This window comes from Carassius auratus, chromosome 8 (genome assembly GCF_003368295.1).
Source record: "Carassius auratus strain Wakin chromosome 8, ASM336829v1, whole genome shotgun sequence".
Classification (NCBI taxonomy): domain Eukaryota; kingdom Metazoa; phylum Chordata; class Actinopteri; order Cypriniformes; family Cyprinidae; genus Carassius; species Carassius auratus.
Window position 1 is genome coordinate 18,247,396 of NC_039250.1, and position 26,517 is coordinate 18,273,912.

The following is a 26,517-nucleotide window of genomic DNA, read 5'->3' on the forward strand; positions in this document are numbered from 1 at the left end:
TGACATCTCTTAACCTGTGAATCTTCAAACTTATGACATAAGGATCTTTTCCTAAATAACTTATCTTAACAGTACATTTTAATCCAGCCTGATGAGCTGAAAATTGCCCCAAACCCATTTAAAATCAGCCACAGATCAGCCTAGCCAGGCGAAGAGACCACAAGCCCTTCTTGAATGCTCACAGCTGGGTATCTTTCCATTTGTATAGTAGTTACAAAATTGCAAGAGCAGTTACTGGCCTCTTGTCAAAAGTTGCACTTATCCTTTGCCCTAAAACTTATTAATTAGCCATAGTGTGTTGAGTCAGCTCGACTGCTTGTTTATGCGCGCTTTGATTAACTCATCCGTCGCCGGATCATTTAACATGTGGGCTGGAGCGCGTAACGGGGGGCACGTGCGCTCGCTTATGCCTCTCTTCTCAGGAGCGCACTGCCTCCGCCAGAGCCAGAAGTCTATCCGCAGAGCTCCGCCGTCTGAAGTTTCTCACTGCCGTTGCTTGGGAATTCAATCTCGGAGATAAACGGGAGCTGAAATATCTTATAGAGGAGCGTTGGTTTAGAGAGCCAGACGTTTCAATTTCGCGTCCTTTGCGATAGTAGAACATCAGCATTGGGAAATATGCGTCTGTCCACACGAAACCACCACGAATAAACGGTTCCCACGGAAACCTGGGGTTTAGTTCCCCTCCTGAGCGGAATAGAGAACTTTTCCCTCGTTAAATGAGGCTTTGGATTATTTAGACGGGAAAAAAGAATCATGGTCCGACAAACGCTGGATACAATTTGGGATTTTTAAGGTCATAGAGCGTTTAGAGCAACATCGGTATTTTTAGAGGAGTAAGCAAGATACAGTCGTTTGGAGGGAACATATGACAGCACGAACGGCACCTTTTAACGCACGCGGACTCTCTAACAGAAACAGAAACATGTATATCTACATCTACGGCTTTCTGCTCTTTTTAGGTAAGTTTGTGTTTACATTAACAGCCTTTTTCTGATATTAAGCCTTTTTTTTGACGAACTAAAAGCAAAATCTCCTCATGCTATTTAATTTAATTTAATTTAATCTTTAGGTTAAGTTAATGTACTTTCCTCCATCGAATACGATCATGAAATTAGGGAATTACTTTATATCTGATACCATGATAAGTGTGAAATCATGGCGAGGGCAAGTTCGATATCGAACAAAAAAAAACAACGATATTCATTCATTACATTTCACGTTTTCATTTATGGAGATGGGAATTAAAGGCATATGAACTTATCACTTTATGAAACAAGCATATTTAAATGTATGGTAATTAATGCAAGTAACATGAACTGCGTTTCATTTCTTCTGAAGGTAACTGATCACGTAATGTTATAGTTTTGCATGACGGCTAATTGTTATCTAATTATCCTATAGGCCTAGTTTAAATCCCATTCATTAAGAGTCAGTGCATATAAAATCAATCACCGTATAGAAAAGGTGAGCTATATCAAGGTCACTTTGTAGATTTATCACTGACCATTGCACGCTGAAAAGACTTGATGCTTTCTGCGCACCATATGATGAAACTTAAGCTGAATATTTAAAGAGTCTGCAGAACATATTGACCATTCAGACATTCTGATAGGATATAGATATTCAACCACCAGTTATGCTTTAAATACATTTTAATGTTGCAGTGTAATTATATGAGGATGTGAAATTTCCTTACTACAGTAGGTCTTATATATATATATATATATATATATAAAATATGTAAAGTGTTATCTATCTAACTACTTTCCAGATTTTTGTTCTTTTCACATTTGCATTCTTAGAGCATCTTGCAGTTTTTGTCAGTGGTTTTATTTCTTAAAAATATGCAAAACATTCGTCAGTGATTCGTTGTCCAAGGGTGTGTCTGAGTCTTTCAGTTTGGTTCTGGTGTGCTCTGAACAGTTTAAAAAAAAAAAAAAAAAAAAAAAAAGAAGAGATGGGTAAGTATGCTGATGCATTTACACCTGTAGGTGTCACTGGTGGGTTGCACCTCCGTTATAATGATCCCATGACCAAAAAAAAAAAAAAAAACAAGAAAAAAGAAAAAAAAAATAATAATAATTTTGCAAACATGCACAAAACATTCTCTGTTGCTATCAAAGCACATATAAATAAGTGTACAATATTAATATTGTGAAGGCAATAATAAAGCATTAGTGTGAGGAAATAATAAAGAGCATTTGTCAGTTGCTAATTAAATCAATTTTTAACAAATAGCTACTAAAAAACTGTTATATACTGGTGACTCATGCATGCTAATTAAAAGTCTTTTGTGTGATGTATATGATATTTTACTTTTCAAGGCATGTTTTTTTTTTCATACTTTGACACCATTCTGAGCTGTCAAGTGATCCTCGTGAGTCATTAAAATGGTTTCACAATCATCTGGTCATTGCCACTGGCTTAATGGTCTTTAAATTGCACTCTTTGGCTGTGTTAGTCATCAACTAAAATAATATTTTATAATGAGAAAATGAGCGGATGCAGTCACTGATGACTTTCATTTGTTTGATTCATTTGTCAGAGATAAAGATTTGTTAAACTTTCATCCTGTTATTCTGTTGAAGACATCAGTCAATACAGTATGTAACATAAATAAATAAATGAATTAATACCTGAACCTCCATTCCTCTCCACCCTCCTTCGTAGATGAGCTTGTGTTCTCCATGTCGGGCTCTTCCGCTCTATCTGAGTCTGGGCACCAAGAGTCAATGGACTGTTTAAGAGCCACTGAGAAGTGTAACCAGGACCAAAAGTGCAGCCATCGCTTCAGGATCATGAGGCAGTGTCTGGCAGGCAAGGACAGGAACACCATGTTGGCCAGTAGGGATTGCCAGGTAGCCCTGGAAGTGTTGCAGGAGATGGCTCTGTTCGACTGCCGCTGCAAGAGGGGAATGAAGAAGGAAATGCAGTGTCTGCAGAGTTACTGGAGCATCAACATAGGCCTGACTGAAGGTAAGCACTCGCCATGGATAAATAGTCTGGAAGATACACAGCACTGATCCCGGAAAGACAGTGGGGGACATTGAAGCTAGTAGTCACACATTAAGATTTCTCAGAATAGGTTTATTTTATGGTTATTTTCTGTATAGACACCAAAGTCTCCAAAGAATGGTTTTCCAACTTCCAATTTCCAATTTTATTATTCATCCAACTTTAACAGACAGGGCATGTTGTCAGTTAGTAGACTGTTACAGGGTTTTAAATAAATCGTTAAATACATAATTAAATCCATAAATAAATGCTGACTTGTTCATTCATTCCTATATTCTTTTATTTTTTTATTTATTTTTTCATTAATACAATCAATCAATCATTTTCATTCATATAATTTTTGCAATCCTGACAACTGCAACCCTGAAAATATAATGTGGAGGAAATTAATGAATGAATAGATTTGTGAATGAATGAATTAACAGACGAATGAACGAACATTGATAATAACAAGAAATACATCTTAATATGTTCATGCTATCATGAAAATAAAATACATTTTGAAATACAATGACATTTATTGTATTGTATTTGGAATTGTAAAATTGTTCCCATTCTCAAGATTTTAAGCTAGCTTTCTGAATGCATTGCTAGAGAAAGCACATTTGTGAAGTTACTAAGAAGTTACCCATATGACAACCAACCCCAGTCTCCCCTCTGTCACAGAATGCACATCACTATTCATATATACAGTGCAATTTGAGAAAACAGAATCCAGCGGCAGTCAATGGGATGTGCATTAGCTGGTAGTGCTGTCAGGCCCATGAAGGAGAAAAAACTGTCCTTGTGGACTGACATTACTCCTCGCTGGGGTAACAGCCAGAAGTAATGCAGCGCAAGCGGGCAGACACGGAAGGAGCGTGAGGACGCAGTATTGTGATGTCATGTTGGCATGAGCTGAATATATATGACTTGATCAGCTTTGGCTTAACTCCTCAGTGTGATGCCGCCATGATACTCATTATTCAGTAACAAAGGAAACACAATCCATTTTGCGATACCATCTGATACCATATTTTTTTAGTTTTGATATTCACTCAACCAGTGTTCATTTTGACAGACATTTTTGATTTAGTCTTAGTCTTTATCTTAAAAGGAAAATGCATAATAGTTTTAGTCTATTTTTTTGTCAATAGAAAGTCATTGCACTTTTGTCAACTTTGCACTCAGTCATCACTTTTAGACAAGCTGCTGTTACCAACATTTGTTTTTGTAGCTATTTTAAATGTAGTCTTCAAACAAAAATAGTCATTAATTCTTCTCTCCTTTAGACCAAAACAATTCAGTTCATGAGAAATTTGAATCAAGGATTGAATTGGGAAAAACTTGAATAAATGATGACAATTTTCATTTTTGGTTGAACTTACCCTTTAACAGTAGTAAAAAGGAAGCAACTTATACAAATTTTAGTTGTTCATATATAATATTATATATATATATATATATATATATATATATATATATATATATATATATATATATATATATATATATATATAGTTAATAATTTTTTAAAGAGAAGCAGAATAAGACAATATGAAGACAAATATGAAAAAAAGACAAATTAAAGGGGTTTAATTATTTTATGCTTCTAAAAATAAAATTATTTGGTGTATTTGGTGAAATTAACATAATGTGTTTATGCAGTTTAAGGTTTTTTTTTATATACTTTACATTATTTTTTCCCCTTTATACCCTGCCTTCTGAAACGCATTGATTTTTACAAGGCTCATTGGTTTGAAAAGTGAGGTATGCTGTGATTGGCCATCTATCCAGTGCGTTGTGATTGGCTGAATACCTCAAGCGTGTGACGAAAATGTTATGCCACTTAAAATGTTGTGATGCCCTGTCCGGCCGGATTGACGAGACATTATAAACATGAAATAAACATGAATTCTCGTCGTATCCTCTTTCAGAAGGCCAAACAAAGTAGTTTAGCTTTCTCAATGAAACAGCGTCTTATATTATATTCTTTGCAAGTAGTGACAACTTCATAGTTGTCTTTCTGTTCTTCTTTGTATGGCATATTTCGCTGTCAACTTTCATCTTATGTTAACATCACTAACATCACTATTTGTTAACATCACTAAGCACACAACATAATAGCATACCTCCAGCACGCAAACATATCAAAAAAAAAAAAAAAATCAGTTTAGTATGTGAGGATGCCAAGGAATAAAGTAGGCTAGGTCAAATAATTATTACAATTAGTTAGGCTACATTGTGTAACAAGCAAATTAAATGATCATTTGACTATGTACTGGCCCACCATCTAGTGGCAAAAATTATTTTTCGCCCGATGCCAAACTTACTATTTCGAACCCTGCTCTACACTATAGAAATTTGGATTGCTATGTGTATATTTGATCACTGAGAACTGACCACGCTGTATATGAGAACTGAAGAAGTGAAGTGTGCGCGAGATAGAGCACTTCTATCAGCGCGATTCTTCCTTCACTCATTTTAGTTCATCGACAGCTAATTGTTACTAATTGAGGAGGTCGCTCGGTTGCTTATGTCATTGTTTCAGATCGCTTGTTCGCATTTTGGTAGTCTAACCAACCACTGCGGCTGCCATACTGAGACTAGATATGCGAACGTGCCTTATCCGATTGCAATCCAATAACAGAGATACACATTTTAAAGGACAATACAGTAGCCTATAATATGTATTTTAAATGTTCGTTACTCCTAAAAAAAAAAAACATTAGTCCCGTCTCGTCTTGTTAACAAAGATGAAGCATAAATTTAAATTTTCATAGTTTTTATCATCATAAATTAGTTTTAGCTCATCAGCGTCTTGTCTTCGTCACATCATTTTTTTTTTTTTTTATGCTGGAATGTAATTTATGACTTGTAGTCAAAAGCTAGATTTTGATGCATGAGAGTGTTTCCAATATTCTCACTAATGCATTTTGTCATGAATAGATTCTGATTTCACAAATTCATTTTCTTTTCTTTTTTTGTTCACTGTCAAACTAACATTAGACAGCACTGGAGTAAGACTGCTTGGAAATCGTTTTGGGCCTAAACAGAGGAGTCATTCAATGCAAGGGTGTAGCAGTCTTGACTCAACTCACAGTAGACTGAGCACACATTCGCTGTGATGAATCCACAATGTGCTGTTCCCTCTGGTTACGTGAAATGCAGAAACACCAATAGATCTACTGCATTTGATCTAAAGCTGCATTTCAAGAAACACTGCAGCCACTCTGAGTAGATATGCAGTTACCGGCACTTTTACAGAAAAAAAAGGCATTCTGTTCTGGTAGTATAGCTCATGTGCTCTGTGGTTCTGGAATATTCTTTATGTCTGCACTGATCAAGCAGATGCAAACTGAACTGTGCCGAGTCAAACCGATTGACTGACCTCCTTTTGAGCAGTCGTGCATACAGTACCAACCCCAATGTGAGCAGATCGTTCCAAGCTTATTGGCTTTACTTTGTCAATACTTTTAACAAGATGTTGTTATAGACTGTTTATGAGATGAAGATGCATCCCTTATTGCTTTGTTGTGCCCTGTTCTTGTCCTATTCTATTACATCAGAGATCATATCCCAATGCAAGTTTACAATACAAATCTATCCATCTTTTTGATGGGGATACGAACATATTACATTAGTACAATAAAAAATATTTGTAAAATTACCTAAATGTTTTGTCATCTGGAATCACTTCAAAATTAAATGTTGTTTTTATTCCTACAATAAATACAAGTATTTAAAAATTATAAAATGATAAAATATTATAAAAATATATTTTATTTTTGAATGAAGTCTCGTATGCTCACCAAGACTGCATTTATTTAATTAATTTGATTGTGAAGTATTATTAAAATTTCAAACAAGTGTGTTATACATTTTCTTTTTACTGAAAAAAATTTCAGCAGCCATCACACCAGTCTTCAATGTAACATGATATTCAGAAATCATTTTCTTAAATTCTTATTATTAGGGTTGAAAACAGATTTCTTCCTTCTTTTTTTTTTTTCTTTTTTTAGATTTAGGATAGTTTTATAAAAAGCAAGATCTAAAGAACCACATTTATTTGAAATGTAAAAATAAAATGTATTTTAACTTTTATCTGTAGATTTCCCATGATAGTTTGGAATTATTTAGATAAACAGTTTTGTTGTTCCACTTAAGAACTTCAGTCGCTGAGAGTTATCATTACAGCAGCTGATTTTCTGCTGAATGTATTTTATAAATCTTATTTTTTTTTTGCCATGACTTCGCAGGCACATTTCCCAATAGGGCAAAGCAAGTGAAACATGCTGAAAATGCAGTCAGGTGCAGCATTATGCACAGGGGTGAATAAATGTAGTCTAAACAAGAGTCATTATAAAGGGAGGAAATGGACCACTTGTAGAAAAAAAAAATAATCAGAGAGATATTGACACTTTGCATGATTGATCAGATTTGATTGCTGAAGTCAAATAAGTTACCTGCATAGAATATAGTGCTGGAAAGAATATGTGCACATTTGTCACGTTTCACTCATTATTTGTTTTTCTCACTCTCCATGTAGTCTTTACAGCCATCCATCCATTCATCCATCCATCATTGTATCGGCTAAGCCTAAATAAGCATGAAAAGACTTTGTGCTGGCATAAAAAGGAAGTGTACTGTTTACCTTTGGGTCCTGAAGAGCCAAATTAATTTGATTCTCCACCAACATCATAACAATAGATTAGATAGTTGACAAAGAGTAATTGCTTTCTGCGGTATGTGTGCAACTGTGAGGAGGAAAAGCAGTACAGAGGCATGACCTGATATAGGAATGGTATAAGATTTAATTTAAAGGCTCCAGTGTTTCAAGGCTGCCTATCCATTGTAGGATGAACATGTGTGAGCAGTTCAATGGTACTGGCAAAAAGCTCCCTGTTGCTATGTAAGGTTATGCAAGCTCTGTTTTCTGCCTGTCTGCGGTTTATGAATACCTTGCATTTCAACACAAGGGAGTGTGGTGTTTGCATACAGAACAAGCTGGTCTAACTGTCTCTAAATGGCATCACATAACTACTCAGTCAAGTGAAAGTTGTCTGCCAGCATTCCCATTAATCTCAGCGATGGTAGTACACATGAATTTGAAAATTTTTCGCTCATAGGCATGAAACTTTATGAGGCTAATTACTCTGAACCAGGAAAATGGCGTAATGACAATGTTGATTAATTGATGGGACCACAATTAAAATTCTATATATATTTTTTTGCCCCAGAATGTAGTTATAGCATGTTCAAGTGTATAGTGAAGGATTTTTGAGAAGCAGTCACAAAGATCAATTTAAAGCATATTAATATTTATGTTCATTATCTTATTAGAGTGCTGATTGGGTGATGTATTTTTGTAAGCCAAAACACAAAAATGAGTTAGCATTTTAGTACTTTTAGCAGGTTAAATGGCTGAATGGTTAATACAAGCATACAATATGCTCATGCTTTGTTCTATGACATAAAATACATCAGTAATACTCCCTTGTGATTTTTTTAAAGCTTCTACTTGTCTTGTAAGATGCATTCCTATCAAGTAAATAAATGACACTTCAGATGTTGTCAATAATGTTAAACCTTTTTGTCAGTGTTTATTTAAAATCATCCAGTTATGCAGAATATACAATGGTAAATATTTAATGGATGAGTTGTTGAAACAATATATAACAATACGGTATACGTATAGGGCATGATTTTAGCACAAAATTCAACATATTACTTTAAAATTATAACCACAAATCTGTGTTTCACTGATTGGAGTCCATTTGTTTCTTTGAATTGAAGGGATCCATTTGTTTTTCTTTTCTGTTGCTTTCCGCAATCTGTAAAAAATATATATTCAGATTTCTTGTCAAATCTATTTGTACAGTCAATTGCAAAGCATGCACTGTCACTGCATACATGCCGAAAACCATTGCTGTCATTCAGTATTTTTGCTACTCAGTAGTCACTCCAGCTGACAACAGCGTCACATGCATACCAGGGTTTGAAAACGAAAAACATAAATAAATTCAATCGGTTCAATCCGAGCAGAATTTCTTTTTTAGCGTTTCTGTTCCTGCGTCATTCCTCTGATATTATTACCGTTCCGAAACTGGTTCGGGTGGAATAAATACCGGTTAATAACATTATTTTTTTAAAACAATTTTCTTTGCCCTTTAATTTGCCTAATAATAATAAAGTACAACATTTTCTTTACTCAAGAAAAGGAAAAAAAGAGAGATCTGGTAACGTTATATACTACTAGAAGTCCAGAGTTTTGTGAAATTAGATAGTATCAAGGATTGTAGCATGGAAGAAGACTACAATAGTTAGGTATGCAGGAGCTAACCAATTAAGGGCCTTATAGGCAAGTAATAATATTTTGTAAACTGATACAGAACTTAATAGATAGCCAGTGAAGAGATTGTAAAATCAAGGCAATATGATCATATTTTCTTTACCTGGTAAGAACTCTATCCACTTCATTTTGGACTACATGTAGCTTGTTTATTGAGGATGCAGGACAACCACCTAGCAGAGCATTACAATAGTCCAGTCTAGAGTTCATGAATGCATGAACTAGGTTTTCTCAATCAGAAACAGGTAACATGTTTCGTAGCTGTTTTTGTAACACGGGAAACATGAATTTCAAAAGATAATTAGCAGTCTAAAATAACACCCAGATTTTTTACTGTAGAGGAAGTAACAGCGCATAGTCTAGTTTTAAATTTTAATTCAAGATATTCTGTGTACTAATTTTTGGACCATCTGCCTAATCCTAATTTAATAGGAGAAAACTATTGGCCATTCAGTCTTTTACATTTTTACACACTCTGTTAGATTAGATAATTTAAAAGTTTAATCTGGTCTTGTTGAGATATGTAGTTGAGTATCATCAGCATAATCCCATATTTTCTAATAAAATTATCAAGTGGCAACATGTACAGTATATTGAAAATAGCAGAGGACCTAGAATAGATCCTTGTGGCACTCCATACTTTACTAGTGATAATTTTGACATTTTGTATGTCTCCCTCATCTATCACACCTGATTCAACTCATCAGTTCATTAGTGGAGCCTGTGTTTTGTTCTTCTCAATGAAGAAAATGTGGCTGGAGGAGGTCTCAGGATGTTTTATTCTGCAAATGAAAGGTCTGCAGAGACACACATAACACAATTAAACTTTTTTTGGGATACACCTCTCTCCCCTTCAGTCTGCTCGTACAGCATGGAGAAAGCTAGTAAGCAAAACCAATCTCGGTAAAATGTTCAAAATGTAATTCATTGCATTACATTTCATGACATCACAGTCTTACATTATCCTTAAACATTATTTATCTCATGTAATTAATTGATGACATCATTTACACTTATCATTTTCCTTACCAGAACTCTCATTTTAAGAGCGATAGAAATCACAACCGACCCGGTCAGCAGCATATGTGCTTTTAAAGATGGCGCTGTAGGGCCAATCGCATGAGGTATCATGTGTGTCACCAAGTGCAGTTTCTGTGCTATGGTGGGGCCTGAAACCTGACTGAAATTCTTCATAGAGATTTTGCAATAAAGAGCACAGTTGAGCAGACACAATTTTTTCTAAAATTGTAGACGCAAATGGAATATTTGAAATGGGCCTGTAACTTGCCAGTTTACTAGGATCTAGTTGTGGTTTCTTAATAAAAGGCTTAAAATCCGCCAGCTTGAATGCTAATTGATTATGACACAAGTTCCCTCGGTTGTCTTACCAAGGACAAACACTTTGTAAGTAATTTTACTATAGGGAAAAATAAAGAAAGCCAGTTAGCGGAAGAAAAGCCTTGTGATCTGAGTTTATACCTAAAGGAGATTCAGTCATGAGATACAGATGAATGGGGTTGAGGGAGTTACTAAGATAGTAGTACTGTTCTTTAAATTTGAGAACTTAAGAAAGACTCTGCTAAATGTTACATTATATATCATTATATATGGTGACAATCTTACAGATGCTAGGAAGCTATAGAGAGCTGAAGAAACAGTGAAGATTTAAAGTTAGATTAAAATCAAGTACATTTTTTTTTTTTTTTTTTTGCAGATTTACAGAAAATGTCAACCTGTTAACATTTTTTGTCAAGGTGGCTAATTTGTACTAATATGTAAGTCCTCACTCTTATGAATTCATACAATATGTGAAAAAAAAAAAAAAAAAAAAAAAACATATCTATTTTATGAGGTGGCAAATTCCTAACCCTGCTCCTAAATTTATGTATGTAGATAAATGTTACAAAATAGTATGAGTGAGGTCGTACAAATTTGTACGATTTAGCCAAATCGTAAAAAAAGTACGAATTAGCTGTGAGATAGTGTTGAAAATGCTTGTTTCAATGTTACAATCTAAAAATATATTGTGTCATTAGCTTTAGATGAGTGTAATTTAGCAATAATATACTGTAAGATAATATGTGTTAAGTTAATGTCATGTCAATTAAGCAAACACAACAAGAGTGTAACAGTTTGTGCTTATGATTTCAATGTAAGGATAATATTTGATCATGTATAACTGGATTTTCAGTCTAACAGTCTTCCATTGTTTGGCCAAATAGATAAAAAAAACACCTTGCCTTTATTAAGATAAAACAAAATGCATTTCAGTTTTAGGGAACTAGATTTATAAGAAAAGCTAAAAATATATTTTTGGATTTTGCAATTCCAGAGAGCCTCAAAGGCTAAAATCTATGACATGAACATAATATGCATAATTCAAATGACATATACTGTACAGTTCTGGAAGAATTACATGACCATGTTCAACAATTACATTCCTTAGATCTTTTGTTTTTATGTTATGAATGTTGACTTCTGTTCAGTTTAAATGTCAGCCTTAGACTTTATTTTATCCTGGTTCCCATGGACACTCTGGATTCTCTCTGTACGTAATAAAAACTCGAGAAGGCGGCATCACATCTTGTAAATGCAATGTCTTTAATTTCCTATAACCCGCTGGCCCAGAGTAATGGATCCGTCACCACAGGGGACATACAGGACTAGATGGAATGACATCTCATGTCTTCCTAAATATTGTTTATGAGACTTAGCTACGTTCTAGTTCATTTTAAATTTCAATTTGAAAGTGAAAGATGAATGACTTTTGCTTCAAGGTCACTGTATTGAGAGTTTGACAGGTACCTGAGCAGGTGAATGTGAGTTTAGCAGCAAGGTTCAGCCACAAGTATTGAGCGCACATTCAAGGTCAAGGATACTGGATTGCATTGGAAATGTAATGGCATAGGGTTCCCACAATCACACTGCATTTATTTATTTATTTATTTTATCAGCAGTCTTGGTCTTGTTTTGAGTATAAGTATTTAAAAATCATTTAAACAAAATCAATATGTATTAAGATATTAAGAACTGTTTATAGAACATTATGGAAGGCTGTTTCTGCCACAGAGTAAAAGAAAATGTAATAAAGTATGCAAATGTAATAATAATACTAATAATAATAATAATAATAATAATAATACATTATAATAATAACAAATAATAATAAGAAATAAATTAAATAAAATGTAATAAATACACGTGAAGAGTTCAGATGCAAAAGCCTCTAAGTGCCATCTGAAATGTTCATCTAATATTAGGATTTATATCAGGCTCCTATATTTATGTTCAGTTATTTCACTTTAATGACCTGGAAAAGGACCTGCACATTGCCATTAAAGTAAAATGACTCAACCTAAGCATAGGAGCTTGATAAAAATCCAAATTTTAGATGAAAATTTCAGATGGCACTTAGAGGCTATTGCATCTGAACTCTTCATATATTAAAGACTTTTGTCCTGACAGAAAATTAAAAGTATTTTTTTTTTTTAACACTGTGTTTAAACTCGCAATTCTGAAAATTGTGAGATATAAATTCATAATTGCAAAAAGTAATAGGTAAAAAGTCATTTTACTTTTTTTCATTTGTGGTGGAAATGGGCGCTTTTATAGAAAATAGATCTTAAATAAACATAAAAAAATAAATAAAATAAAAATAAACCCATTATAAACGAGGCATTTGTTGCATCCAGTGGTGACAAAATTACTGGTTATATGCTACGTAAACATAAAACCATGTCTGCATTTGTGATCGGAGAAATGACAAACTACAAGCGCTACTCTACTCTGCTCAAAACTCGCTTTTAAGTCACCAGTGACAAATCCTTTACATATGTAAGTAAACGTACTCACAGGCTGTGAGTCAGAAGTTCCAGACTGACCACTCTATAGAAACAGACACCGGCATTGTAGGCTACTCTCAGTGGAAGTCTCAGTGCTCCTCATCCTACAGTACTTAACATCCGTTGCACACATCTGAACAACATGGCGTTAGTGGCAACAGCAAGAATAAAAGTTAATCCTTCTTTTCTTTGCTTGAACATTTGGGCGGTGTTATGCTAATCTTCCCACATTGTGACGTAGACACAGCTGGTTTAGCCGAATGAGCCGTTTTAGGAGGGTGTGGAAGACTCTTAACTTTTATAAAAAAATATCTCTTTGGATTTGAGGCTTTACAGTCTTTATGACTTTCAGAGTCTTTGCAACTTTACAGATCTTCTTTATGCAGCAAGAGCTTGTAACACTCCAAAGAGAAAGGAGTGTTTTAAGTCGCATCATATGACCCCCTTTAAATAAGAATAATAACAATTAAAACAAGATCTCTATAATTACTGTAATTAACATACTTTTTTCTAGTTTTGCTGAGCTCTAAAATATTTAACAGGCTAGAAATTGCTCTGTATGAGTCCAGTCTCTAAAAAATTATTATTAAATATCCTTATCCATCATGATCCACAAAATAAATAAATAAATAAATAAATAATGGAAAATTATTGATTAAAATGTATGGAAACCCTGACTTCTATAGACTTGTGAGTTCAAACCCTGGAGGGTATGTGGTTTTCCCAATCGTACCATAGTAAAAAAAAAAAAAATGTACACTGTATAGCTTTCTGGCATTTTTTCTCTCTCTGCATGCAGTCTCTCTAGAGCTATGATACCTACGCCAAGCACAAAGTATCTTTCCCCAGAATCTAGCTATTAACTCTATGACCGATAGTAGCAGTCAAAGTCTATTACCTCAGTCATCCACTTTCATAAGGAGAGGCTGGCCACAGGGAGGCGATAGGACGCCTCACCCCCACCTGCTCTATTTGTCCTCTGCCCCCCCCCCCCGCTCCCTCTCTCCCTCATCCACAGCCACTAAATCATCAGCTCTGGCCCTAAGGCAGCTCAATAGCTCTACACTGGATCACAGACGGTTTCTAAAACTGCCAACCAGCCAGGTGGACCCATATCCACACACACACACACACTGCCACATTTTCCCTACAAACATTTCAGTGTGTGTGTTTGTGTGTCTACAACATAGAAAAAATACGATGACAGGGACAGCACTTGTATCTTCTTGCGAATCCCTTTTTAATGATTTCCATTACTGTAAGTAGAGATGCAGCGGGACAGTACTGTAAGATTGATGAGGCTCTAGGTGTAATGTTAAAACAGTCTGGGCGCTGGGCTGGGACTCAGAGCAGCTGGAGTGAAAATGCCAGGCTTTAGACAGGGGAAATACCTTGTGACTGTGCAGCACTGTGCATCCAAATCCAGCAACTGTTGCAAAACTACAGACAAAGGTAGAACAACACATTGTATTCCCTGCTGAAAAGGCCAGCTTAGACCAACATCATTATACAGACTACTTGTTCAATATTAAAACTGATCATTTATGTGTGTAATACATGTACGTATATACATAGTAGGTAACAGTCATGCAACAGTAATACAATTTATTCAAGAGATGCAATCTGAATTTTATTGTCATATTGATGTGGTGCAATTGCTGCATTTGTGATCATGGTTTCGAGTACTTGTTACAATAAACACAGGAACATGTCTTTATCTCACACTCAGCCTAAACATGTGTGTTACTCAATCCAGATACTATAATCAAAATCTAACTTATCTAGAGATTGATTAGCACAGTTATACAATCTGCAGCAGGCTACGTCATATTATCATTGATGTGTTACATAAAAAGAACAAGCCCCTGGTCTTTTCAGAAGGTTGGACAGAGTCAAATCTCACACACCATTCATGAACCTTTATGCCGTTTGGTGTAAAGCAGTTTAAGGAACTACCTTAAAGGCAGTTGCAAAACAAATGTACACTAGTGGTGTATTTAATGACAACTGGAAGAACTTTATCCATCAAATCCCCAAGAGTTGGACACGACTGAGTGAACAAAACAACCAACGACAATAATATATACCCACCCGTGACCTCAACATAGAGATGAGATGGGAACTCTTCTTGTTTGCCAGTTAAGATTTCCTGTTTCAGTTATGCCTTTTGGCACTTTCCATTTCAGAGAGTCACCCTCCTGCTGTTCAATAGTCCCACTCATCTGGAATGATGTAGTTTGAGGAACAAATGCTACAACAACACGAGTGAACATGGTTGCCAGGCAAAAAGGACAAGCAATCTTGCTGGGAGGAATATAGGCTCACAGGTAGAGGATTGTTTTAGCTCCATTAAACTGGAAATGGATGTGCTCTTAGAAATTGTAATGAAAGAAAAAGGCAATTATTCTGCAATATTTTGAGGGTTATTCTTCACCTCACTATGCAACTCCCATTTGAGCAAGTTTTTTTTTTTTTCTCCAAAAAGAATGTGGAAAAAAGCCGGAAATGTTCAGTAAACAAATGAGAAATCAGTGCACGAACATGCTGCTCTGAAAGGAGCATTGAAACCCAACTGAATTATACCTGCTGGCCAAATGTAAATGCTAGTAGGTGGCCAAATTATGATAGCTGAAATGTTTGTGTTTTTTTCTTTTTTCTTTTATTTATATGGCCCCATTATAAAAGTCTCAATCATGAGGTTATGCAGTTGTAGTGTTTATATTTTGGCAGGTAACAATGTTGAACACTGGCTGTCAATTATAAAGGTCTGAAAATTCTTGGTCTCACGGTGTAACAACTGTTTTGAGTCTTTAAAAACAACAGCTAATGCAGCCAAATCCATTATTTACTCTTTCCAAAAGAACCATGTAAAATCAATTGCACATTGTGTGTCTTGTTTTAGATTTCAGTTTTAAAGTAACCATCCAAAGGAAATACCTGCAATGCAGTTAATACAAGAGCAACACATGTAAACACTATCTACAGCACTGTTGAAGTAAAACATTATTTATGATATATAATTATTTATTATTATTATTATTATTATTATTATTATTTTATTCTTCTAATAATTGTTTGTGTGCTTTCACAATATTATTCACAGTATTGCAAATAGAGCATGATTAAATATGTCCAAGAGTTGCATACTATTATGAAATGAAAATGAATAAAGCATGTTAATCAAGATAGTCATGATGTTCCTAAACCTCAGTGTGGTCAAGTACTAATAAACAGCCAATATGCTAGTAATTAACATGCAAATAATAAACAACTAGTTAATAGTAAGAATTGGTTCCTAAAGTGTAACCAAAGAGAGAAACTAAAACACTAAACTAAAATGGACACCTAATTAAGAGAATGCATATTTGCCAACTGCAGCGTGTCATTTTGAAAGACTTTAACAGCATGAAAAGAAGACAGGAAGGGAAAGCCACATAAACAGTGAGCATCTCAATTAGAGACTTTTTTGTTTTGTTCCCGTGATCAAATAGCTTCTTCGTTTTGTTGTATTCCTGGTCTCTACAGTGAGCTAAGACATATCTTCGGTAAATCCTGACTTGAGCCTGATTAATACCCCAGCTGTGAATGAATCAGGGTGGAGAAAAAATGATCTCTGGGTCGGTCCGGTGAAATTAAATTAACTCACACATGTCACCCACACAGAGACTGATTATTGTCCTCACCCAGCTCACAAATCTCTCATTTGCCTCTGTTTGCTGCAAACAGAAAAAGGGACAATGGGTGTGTAGCAACTCATAATGTAATAACTGCATGCAATGTAAAAACTACACATATTGTAATATTCTAATAAAATGTTCATAATGTAATAATTTTCTCAATATGTAATAAAATCTTGAGCTCATAAAGTAATAACAATTATGACATTATAAGAAATGTATTACATAATAAACTGACCAAAAATATTGTTATATTGTCATAATCATATAATTATACTTTTAATAAAGTGTAAGCAGCGTGGTATAAGGGACAGTCAAAATATCTGTGCTGTTATTTAGCCTATGTATTATACATACATACATATATATATATATATATATATATATATATATATATATATATATATATATATATATATGAGATAGATATATAGAGATAAATGGCTCAGACGTGAACATATTATTTGCTTTGCTTTTTCTTTTTAGAATTAATTTGTACATGAATGGATTAAGCAAAGCAAATATGTTCACGTCTGAGATTCATTTTAGCATTTATATAGAATAACTAAACTACAGCTGAACTTTAGCGAGGGACATTGTGTTAGCATCATGAAAAACAAACAAACAGAACTCTTTAAAGGGGTCATATAATGCCCATTTTCCACAAGTTGATATGATTCTTTAGGGTCTTAATGAAAAGTCTGTATCAGTTTGTTTAAAATTTCTCAATTGTAGTGTAACATTTTTTTTTTTTACCCAGTCAAAAACAGCTCTTTTCAAAACACGCTGGTTTGTGGAATTCTCCTTTAATGCTAATGAGCTTTGCTGACCCTGACCCCGGACTGATGACGGCTCACTCAGGGCGGGGCTGAGGTAAGACACAAGTCGAGTCTGTGCTGAAGCGCTGCTGTCAATCAAACAATCGTGGGAGGGGCCTCCAACCGTATGACATCACATGGTCAGACGGCTCGATTTGAGAAAGGGGGAAACATTTGACGAGATAAAAAAAAAAAAAAAAAACACTTGGTGGATTTGTATCATTATAAGGTGGATGTGTACACAAACTGCCAACACAGCATTCAGTTCGAACAACTTGTAAAAGTGCATGTTGCATTATATGACCCCTTTTATTAAAATTCTGAATGCATTAGTCTAGTATGTGTGCAAAGAGTGCTCCCTTTATAATTTCAAATGCACTGAGCTTGTCAGTCATATCAGTTCATCGTTTCAATGGACGTGTCTGTGATTAACTAAACTGCTCAATGCTGCAAACATTGTAGATAGAAACATCTGATGCCCTCCAGAGCTCAAATGCAAATATACACAGAAGAGTTTTCCAAATATGTTATTATTACAGTTTCATTTAAGGGTCTTGGTTTTTTCTTTTTACCTTTTTTTTTTTTTTTGTGAGAGTGATAGGCGCCCTAAACTGGGCATGACATGATAAACTGCTTTCTGGATGGATTTAATATGGAATGTTGATTAAATATGAAAACAGTTGGCAATCATACTTTGCATGTTTTAAACACTTAGATTATGATTTTACTTTGCCCATGCATTAAATGCACATCCTTTAAAGAGCGCAGTTTGGTGACATATTTATTTAGAAGTCTGCGTGAACCAGAAGTTGCTGCTGACTGGATTTCAGGGTGGTGGCGTATTTCCAACTGAAATGGAATATTGAGTAGATGGCGGGGTTTCTTTTTTGTGCTTCCTCTCATCTCTCACTCACAGCAGACTAATGGTGGGGCTAAGCATATTCTGCCCAAGCCGTCAAACTGACGTCATCAGAAATGCATCCAATTCCAAAGCAAAGCAAATGATCAGGTTTTGATTAAAGATTACCAAAACAAACAATTTATTATTATTTTTTTCTTCTGAGGATTAACTTGCAAAGATTATTTGTTGACCTTAAGACAAACAATGTGCACTAACAAAATAAATATTGTAAATTTTAATTTCATGTGGATTTTAACATCTTGGGTAATGTCCGTGGTATGATGACAATGACAGTGGTTACATATAAATATATTTTAATTGATCAAAATTGTTGCTAGGAACAATTCAGTTGTGCCCCTTCTAAATTCTACGTCCTTGAATTGAAGGCATTTTTTATGAACAAATTTGGAAAAAAACAAATAAAAGTTTCCAAAGTATAATGGGATAAAATGCGTTGTCTGCCTCAGGCAACGGCAGCACAGAACACAAGTTAAATGAACAATTCTTCACTTTAACACAAATTATAACGTGAATGTACATCAGAGGATATGTAGAAAAATAAAGCACAACTTACAATCACGCATAATTTCTGTGCCTATAAGCGGTTTCAACCAGGGAAATCATCAGAATAACAGCCTGTGAAGAATGTGTCAGTTATGTGACATCTACCTCAGGAGGATAAAACCGTCTTGTCATATTGTCAAAATTATAAACACATAAGGCCTATACATTTGTGTAGAATATAAACAAGTTTTTATCTGCATTTGTTAGTCTCTTGTTTCCCATTTTCCTCTTGACTATACCCCATAGATTCTTTCTGGGGTTCAGCTCAGGTGAGTTTGCTGGCCAATCAAGCACATCAGCACCATGGTGTCAGGGTTTTGGCAAGGGAGGAACTCAGGTGCAGACAGGAAGTAACTCAACACAGGATTTATTATACAAAAAGGAAAACAAAAACCCACGAGGGGGAAAACAAGGGCTAGGGTAAACACTAAATAATTCTACAAAACACAATAAACAAGGTAAACAAAGACTGAACACTAACTACTAACAAACACTCACTGCAGGACAAAAGACTTCGAGGAGTTTCAAGGACAAGGTACAATCACGAATGATGAACACATATGAGGTACACAAATCACAATGAACCGACGCAAGACAGAGCACACTTGGAGACCTAAATAGGGGAAACAATCAAGACACGACAGGTGGCACAGATGGGACAATCAAGACACGAATAGGTTAACAAGGGGGGCGGGGCAAGGGAACGAGACAACACAAGCACATGGCCCAAAGACAAGGCCATGTGCTTGTACACAAAACATGGGTCTGTCATGATCCTGCCTCAAGACTAGGGAAAAATCAAGGACACGAGGGCAGAATCATGACAGAACCCCTCCCTTAAGGAGCGGCTTCCAGACGCTCCTCAAGGGAACATCAAACACGGGACATGACTGACATGACGGACTGGGACACCGACACAAACCAACAAGACATGACAAATAATAACAAAGGCAGACATGAATACACGACGGCAGGGTTAGGGTGACAAATCAAAAAAAAACAAACAGGGAAGGGGAGGAGGCGGGACCACAAAGTTCATGGGGGACAGACCAGGGTGAGTGGGTGGGGCAGGAGTTTTAGGAGGACAGGACGAAGGCTGACGACGGGGGGTACGGGCAGGTCTGGGTGGTGAGGGGCGATGAGGGGTCTCGGGACAACTGACAGGGGGCATGATAGGAGCAGACAAGGGACGCGGGGCAAGACCTACGGGACGCGGGGAGACGACAGCTGGACACGGGGGAACAACATCTACTGGACACGGGACGACAACATCTACTGGACACGGGACATCTACGGGACACGGGGCAACATCTACTGGACACGGGGGGACAACAGGACACGGGACATCTACGGGACACGGGGCAACATCTACTGGACACGGGGCAACATCTACTGGACACGGGGGGACAACAGGACACGGGACATCTACGAGACACGGGGCCACATCAACAGGACACATGACTACATCAGCAGGACACGGGGCAACACTCACGGGACACGGGGAGGCGACATCTACGGGACACGGGGAGACGACATCAGGACACTCGGGATTTCTGGGGACAGGGTCTGAGGACAAGACAGGACTGACGGGGACTTCTAGGATACGGACAAGACTAGACAAATAATCTGAAAAGGCTTTAGCCGCTAAGACAATTGGCATCTCCTTACGAGATGAGACACACTGAACTAAAGTCTTTGCTGCAGAGTCGGCCGCGGCACTCTCCTGCGCTCTCACGACTGCCGACTTGCATACTGCCCTCTTCTTTGCCGGCTCGGGCACGCCAGCGCTCTCCGCTGCTGGCTCGGGCACGCCAGCGCTCTCCGCTGCTGGCTCGGGCACGCTCACCGCTGCTGGCTCGGGCCCGCTGCTGGCACGGGAGGAGACAGGGTCACAGGACCGGCAGGCCCCCTCTTCCTCCTCTTCCTCCTTGGGCGCGGTGCAGAGGCCACAGCTGGGTCAGAGGCGGGTTGGGGGAGTTTGGTCTCGGGCAGGGCAGTCTCGGACGCCGAAGACTCAGAAGTTGACTCCCATGAAAACCGTCTCCCTCGTTTCATGGGGAGACTGCTGGCTGTGGAGGGCACCTCAGGACTCTGGGAGGGGCTTGCCTGATCCCCCAGGGTTGCCACGGCCAGGACACGACCCTCTGGGATTGCTGGCAGCTGGGTAGGTGGGGGGGACCTCTGTGGCTCCTCCTCTCGACCACTTGCTCCGGAGCGACCTCCCCTGGTCCCCCGGAACACCACTAGGCGAGAGCCCTCATAACCATCCCGCTTGCTGGCTGATGATAACCAGAATTGCCTCCTGTCTGCTGAGTTCCTTTTTGGTCGGTTCATTCTGTCAGGGTTTTGGCAAGGGAGGAACTCAGGTGCAGACAGGAAGTAACTCAACACAGGATTTATTATACAAAAAGGAAAACAAAAACCCACGAGGGGGAAAACAAGGGCTAGGGTAAACACTAAATAATTCTACAAAACACAATAAACAAGGTAAACAAAGACTGAACACTAACTACTAACAAACACTCACTGCAGGACAAAAGACTTCGAGGAGTTTCAAGGACAAGGTACAATCACGAATGATGAACACATATGAGGTACACAAATCACAATGAACCGACGCAAGACAGAGCACACTTGGAGACCTAAATAGGGGAAACAATCAAGACACGACAGGTGGCACAGATGGGACAATCAAGACACGACTAGGTTAACAAGGGGGGCGGGGCAAGGGAACGAGACAACACAAGCACATGGCCCAAAGACAAGGCCATGTGCTTGTACACAAAACATGGGTCTGTCATGATCCTGCCTCAAGACTAGGGAAAAATCAAGGACACGAGGGCAGAATCATGACACATGGTCATTTAAACAACTTTTGGTGCTTTTGGCAGTGTGGGCAGGGGCCAAATCCTGCTGGAAAATGAAATCAGGATCTTCAAAAAGCTGGTCAGCAGAAGGAAGCATGAAGTGCTCCAAATTTTTTTGGTAAACAGGTGCAGTGACAAAAAACACAATGGACAGACTGTGGAAACTTAACACTGGACTACAAGCAACTGAAATAAATAAACTTTCCCACAACATGAACATTTTTTGAGATTCACCTGTATATTGGAAACCTTATTTTGTCTCTAAAAGCACACCAGTTATGTTTTTTCTAAGGCACGTTTATAAAAATTACTTAAATGTCCTAATTGAACTATGGCCTAATCCTGGCTTAGTCTAAGCCCTGTCTGTGAAATCATGCCTATATCTAAAATGAGCATGTCACAATCACAAAATTAGTAAGCTTTATATATATATATATATATATATATATATATATATATATATATATATATATGTATGTATGTATGTATGTAATACATTACTCATACAATAACGTATTATATTATGCAAGCATTTTTTATTTAATTTAATAATTATTACATTATGAACATTTTATTACAATAATAATGTAATACTTATTACATTACATGCAGTTTTTACATTATGTGTAGTTATTACATTCCATTTTAATCCTCATCTCTTTGGAATAATATAAAGGCACTAATATTGTTGTGGATAAATCACAAAACTATCTTTTTTTTTTTTTTTTTTTTTTTTTTTTTACTGAAAATAATGCAGCTGCACCTTTAATGAGGTTTAGCTTATCAAAGGAAATGCATATAAATTTCCGATACAAACCGACACAATGGCATAATTTTGAAAGTAGTTTGATGAATACACTTTTTAAGTACTTATACACAATAACTAATAAATTATATATATATATATATATATATATATATATATATATATATATATATATATATATATATATATATATATATATATATATATATATATATATATATTTGTTTACTCATATTCACAAAACTCTGATAACCTGACAATACTATGCAGTTCTTTGAAAAGACACTGCAATGCCTTACTCATGGTGAAGTATAACTCTGATTCATGAATACTTGTCTCAAGAGGCAGTGCATAATATGGTTAAGAACTATTGAGTATGAATCAATCACACAGATAATATGAAAGTACTTTCAGCTGTGTTTATCGATGGAGGTCTTTAGTGTCGCTCTGTACTGTGTGTTGCAGTGGAAATGTTGCAGATGCACTATTCCTCAAGAACTCTCTGATCTTTACCTCTTAATTACCATCTTGATTTCCCTAGAGGAGCCTCGGCTGAAGTGCCTAAATGCTTTTGATAAACAGAGGTTTGCTTTTTTAATTAATGTGCAGATTTTTAGAGCACACAATAGGCATGAATGCACCTGTAACAGTGTTTCTTCCGATCATCTCACTGGATGTTTCTGATGTCTGTATTAATATAAGCTTACAAGTATCTTACAAGAGCAAATTAGAGGGAAGCTTTGTATTGTATAAATGTAAAATCATTTCAGTTGCTTCAGATTTTACCTTTAATCTATACAGTGCAGTCTGGGATTTTATTTTTATGTTTTTTCCAGAATTTTGCTCATGATTGATTGAGAGGATGTCATGCAATCTGTACATCTTGGAAGTTGGATACTTTTTTATTAATTTAGATGCATTTGCACCATAATATTCTAAAATTTGATAAAAAAAAAAACATTAATTTCAAAAGTGTATATTGTATAAGTGTATATATACTGTGTACTGGTGAATGTTATTATTTGCATTTAAAATTGGTTTAAAAAAATGAAGACATAATATAGACTTCAATTGCTATATACAAAGCTACATATTTTTTACTTTAATTATCGTAAGTGTAATTAATACTTTTTGCCTTCCAATAATAATAAAAATAATAATAATAATAATTATTATTATTATTATTGTATTTGAGAATAATTGATAAATTTTATAGCATATTCCAGTTGATGACGTCTTTGTAAGTCCCTGCACAACACACTCTCACATACTGACTCTTGGTCATGACCCCTTGGCATTACTTTTTGATGCTTAGTGTACTCCTTTAGCGTCACTTTTTATGTGCACAAGGGTACCCTTTTAGCTTCACTTTTCGACTTGCAGGGAACTCCATTGCTTTCAGTTGTTTGCCTTATGCGTCAGACCGAGACACAAAAATAGACATTTTATACTTGATATTTTTGGAGCATCTAACCGCACCCCTTACCTACTTCTGAACAATATAAAGCAAGTAACAGGCAAATAAAATACAATCACATTTATTTATTGAAAAAACTGACCATATAAAAAGTAGTATAAAAGCAATTCAAACAAGTCTTGTTGCATTCCAAGTCCTCTGAAGCCATACAGTATATGGAATATTTTTGAATTAATTGACACTGTAGTTGTATCTGCCTGTTATGTACTGTGATTTAAATTGACAAATGTTTAGGTTTAGAAGTAGGAGTTGGGTTATGTGCTCATGAATGTGTAAGTAGTGTAATGTAAATAAAAATGTTGTGGCTGTTTACATTGAAAATCACACCCCAAAATATGCAATAATGGAAATATTAATACCCAATATATAATTTAATCATGACTTTCCAGTGCCTTTTGTGTCTGCATATTGATGCCAAAGATTTCTTATTTGAAGCAATGGAGGACCCTGAACATCAAAAATGACACTAAAGGGACTGTTTTGCCAGTTACAGCTTATTTTAGGGGAGCAAACACACACACACACATGTTTGTTTTTGTGAAAAGTGGGGACATCCCATAGGCGTAAAGTTTTTTATACTGAACAAACTGCATATTCTATCGCCCTTCACCAACCCTACACCTAACCCTAACCCTCACAGGAAACTTTGTGCATTTTTACTTTCTCAGAAAAACTCATTCTGTATGGTTTATAAGCGTTTTGAAAAATGGGAACATGGGTTATGTCCTCATAAGTCACCCTCTCCATGTAATACCTGTGTCATACCTATGTCATTATACAGAGTTGTGTCATGATATGTCACACACACACACACACACACACACACACACACACACACACACACACACACACACAGGTTATGTAAATTCAGGAACTTTGTAAGTATCCTAACAGGATGTCTCTAAAATAAACCATTGGACATTGTGGCTTAAATCTCAGTCTGTTTCTGTATCTTGTGTCTGTACTGGAACTGGATCAAAGGCCTTATTCAGTCAGGTTGATATTGAATGTCTTGGCTGATGTTTTAGAGACATTAGTGCTTGCTTTGCTTGAATTACTTGTTTCCTGCTGACCTAATGGAGTATTAACAGGATAGCCAAGGCTTATTAGACACAGTTTGTGCTCCAAACATCAGTGTTGTGGAGAAAGCCGGTGGTGACAGCACTGAAGAGAAATGTGTTGCTTAAGGACGGCGGTGGGAGTGTTAACTACATATTTATGCCAGTGAAGTAGAAAAAAGAAATAGATTACAGCTAAACATGCAAGGAACCAAGCAAATCTGTTGTTTAAGTATAAACTCATTACAGTGTTTGTATGAAAAAGGTCAGCAGAGTCTAATGGTGAGACATTATTTAAAAATGTTGTCAGGAGATGTCATAGAGGTCACACATGTTTTGAATGTCTAAGGATAATGGTGCGAAATCCTCATTCTCTGTTCCTTCACAAACAGTTATACAAAGGCAATTATCCAGCATTCATCAGCGAAGCGTATCACACTGTGATTTAGCTGCAGATTGGGAGCTCTGCTGCTATCATCATTTTTTTTCCGTTCAAAAAATTTTGCTCTCCGTATTTTTTACGACTAACTACACAGGTAAATCACCCTGTAGTTGAAGCCTGACTTCAAATATTCATTTTGTCCTCTTTCAACAGAGCAGCCGATTCTTGAGCGTACTTCCTTCATTATACTGTGCTTATCGATTATGTGTTTATTTTTCACAGCGAACAGACTGGGATAGGACATACTTTGGAGGAATGATTCTTTATGGTTATGGTCTTCCAACAAACATCCATCAAAGTGGTTACTCCCTGTACTGGAGAGATTTTATAATATTCATCTTCATCACCTCAGGACGTTAGCAATTTTTGAATGGTTTACAGTTTAAGCAAAACAGTACTGGGAAACCAAAGCACAGGATGAACCTCACCTGTTAAATCATACATATATACGATGAATATGAGTATATTAGGGGTGTAACGGTATGCAAAAATCACGGTTCGGTACGTACCTCAGTTTTAAAGTCACGGTTCGGTTCATTTTCGGTACAGTAAGGGAAATAAATGCAAACATTAAACTGCAGGTTGTTTATTACTATACACTTAAAAAAATTAAAATAAATTATATATATATATATATATATATATATAATAAAAGAATAGGAAATAAAATAATTCTGCAAAGTTCTCCACTAAATAAAATACTCTCAGTCTCAAACCAATATCATATAATAAAATATAATAAAAAATATAATAAAT

At 36.2% G+C, this 26,517-nt stretch overlaps 1 protein-coding gene across 2 annotated transcripts in view; it reads left to right on the forward strand.

Annotated features, from left to right (window-relative positions):
- Positions 1–375: 375 nt before the first annotated feature.
- LOC113107469 (GDNF family receptor alpha-2-like) overlaps positions 376–26,517 on the forward strand; it is an 82,325-nt gene continuing 56,183 nt past the window's right edge. Inside the window, exons 1-2 of one of the 2 annotated variants that reach the window (XM_026270008.1) lie at positions 376–962; positions 2,674–2,979. In XM_026270008.1, the coding sequence (XP_026125793.1) occupies positions 869–962; positions 2,674–2,979 (400 nt within the window). In that variant the 5' untranslated portion in view covers positions 376–868. The remainder of the gene's footprint in view (positions 963–2,673; positions 2,980–26,517) is intronic. The other variant, XM_026270007.1, reaches the window with a different exon arrangement.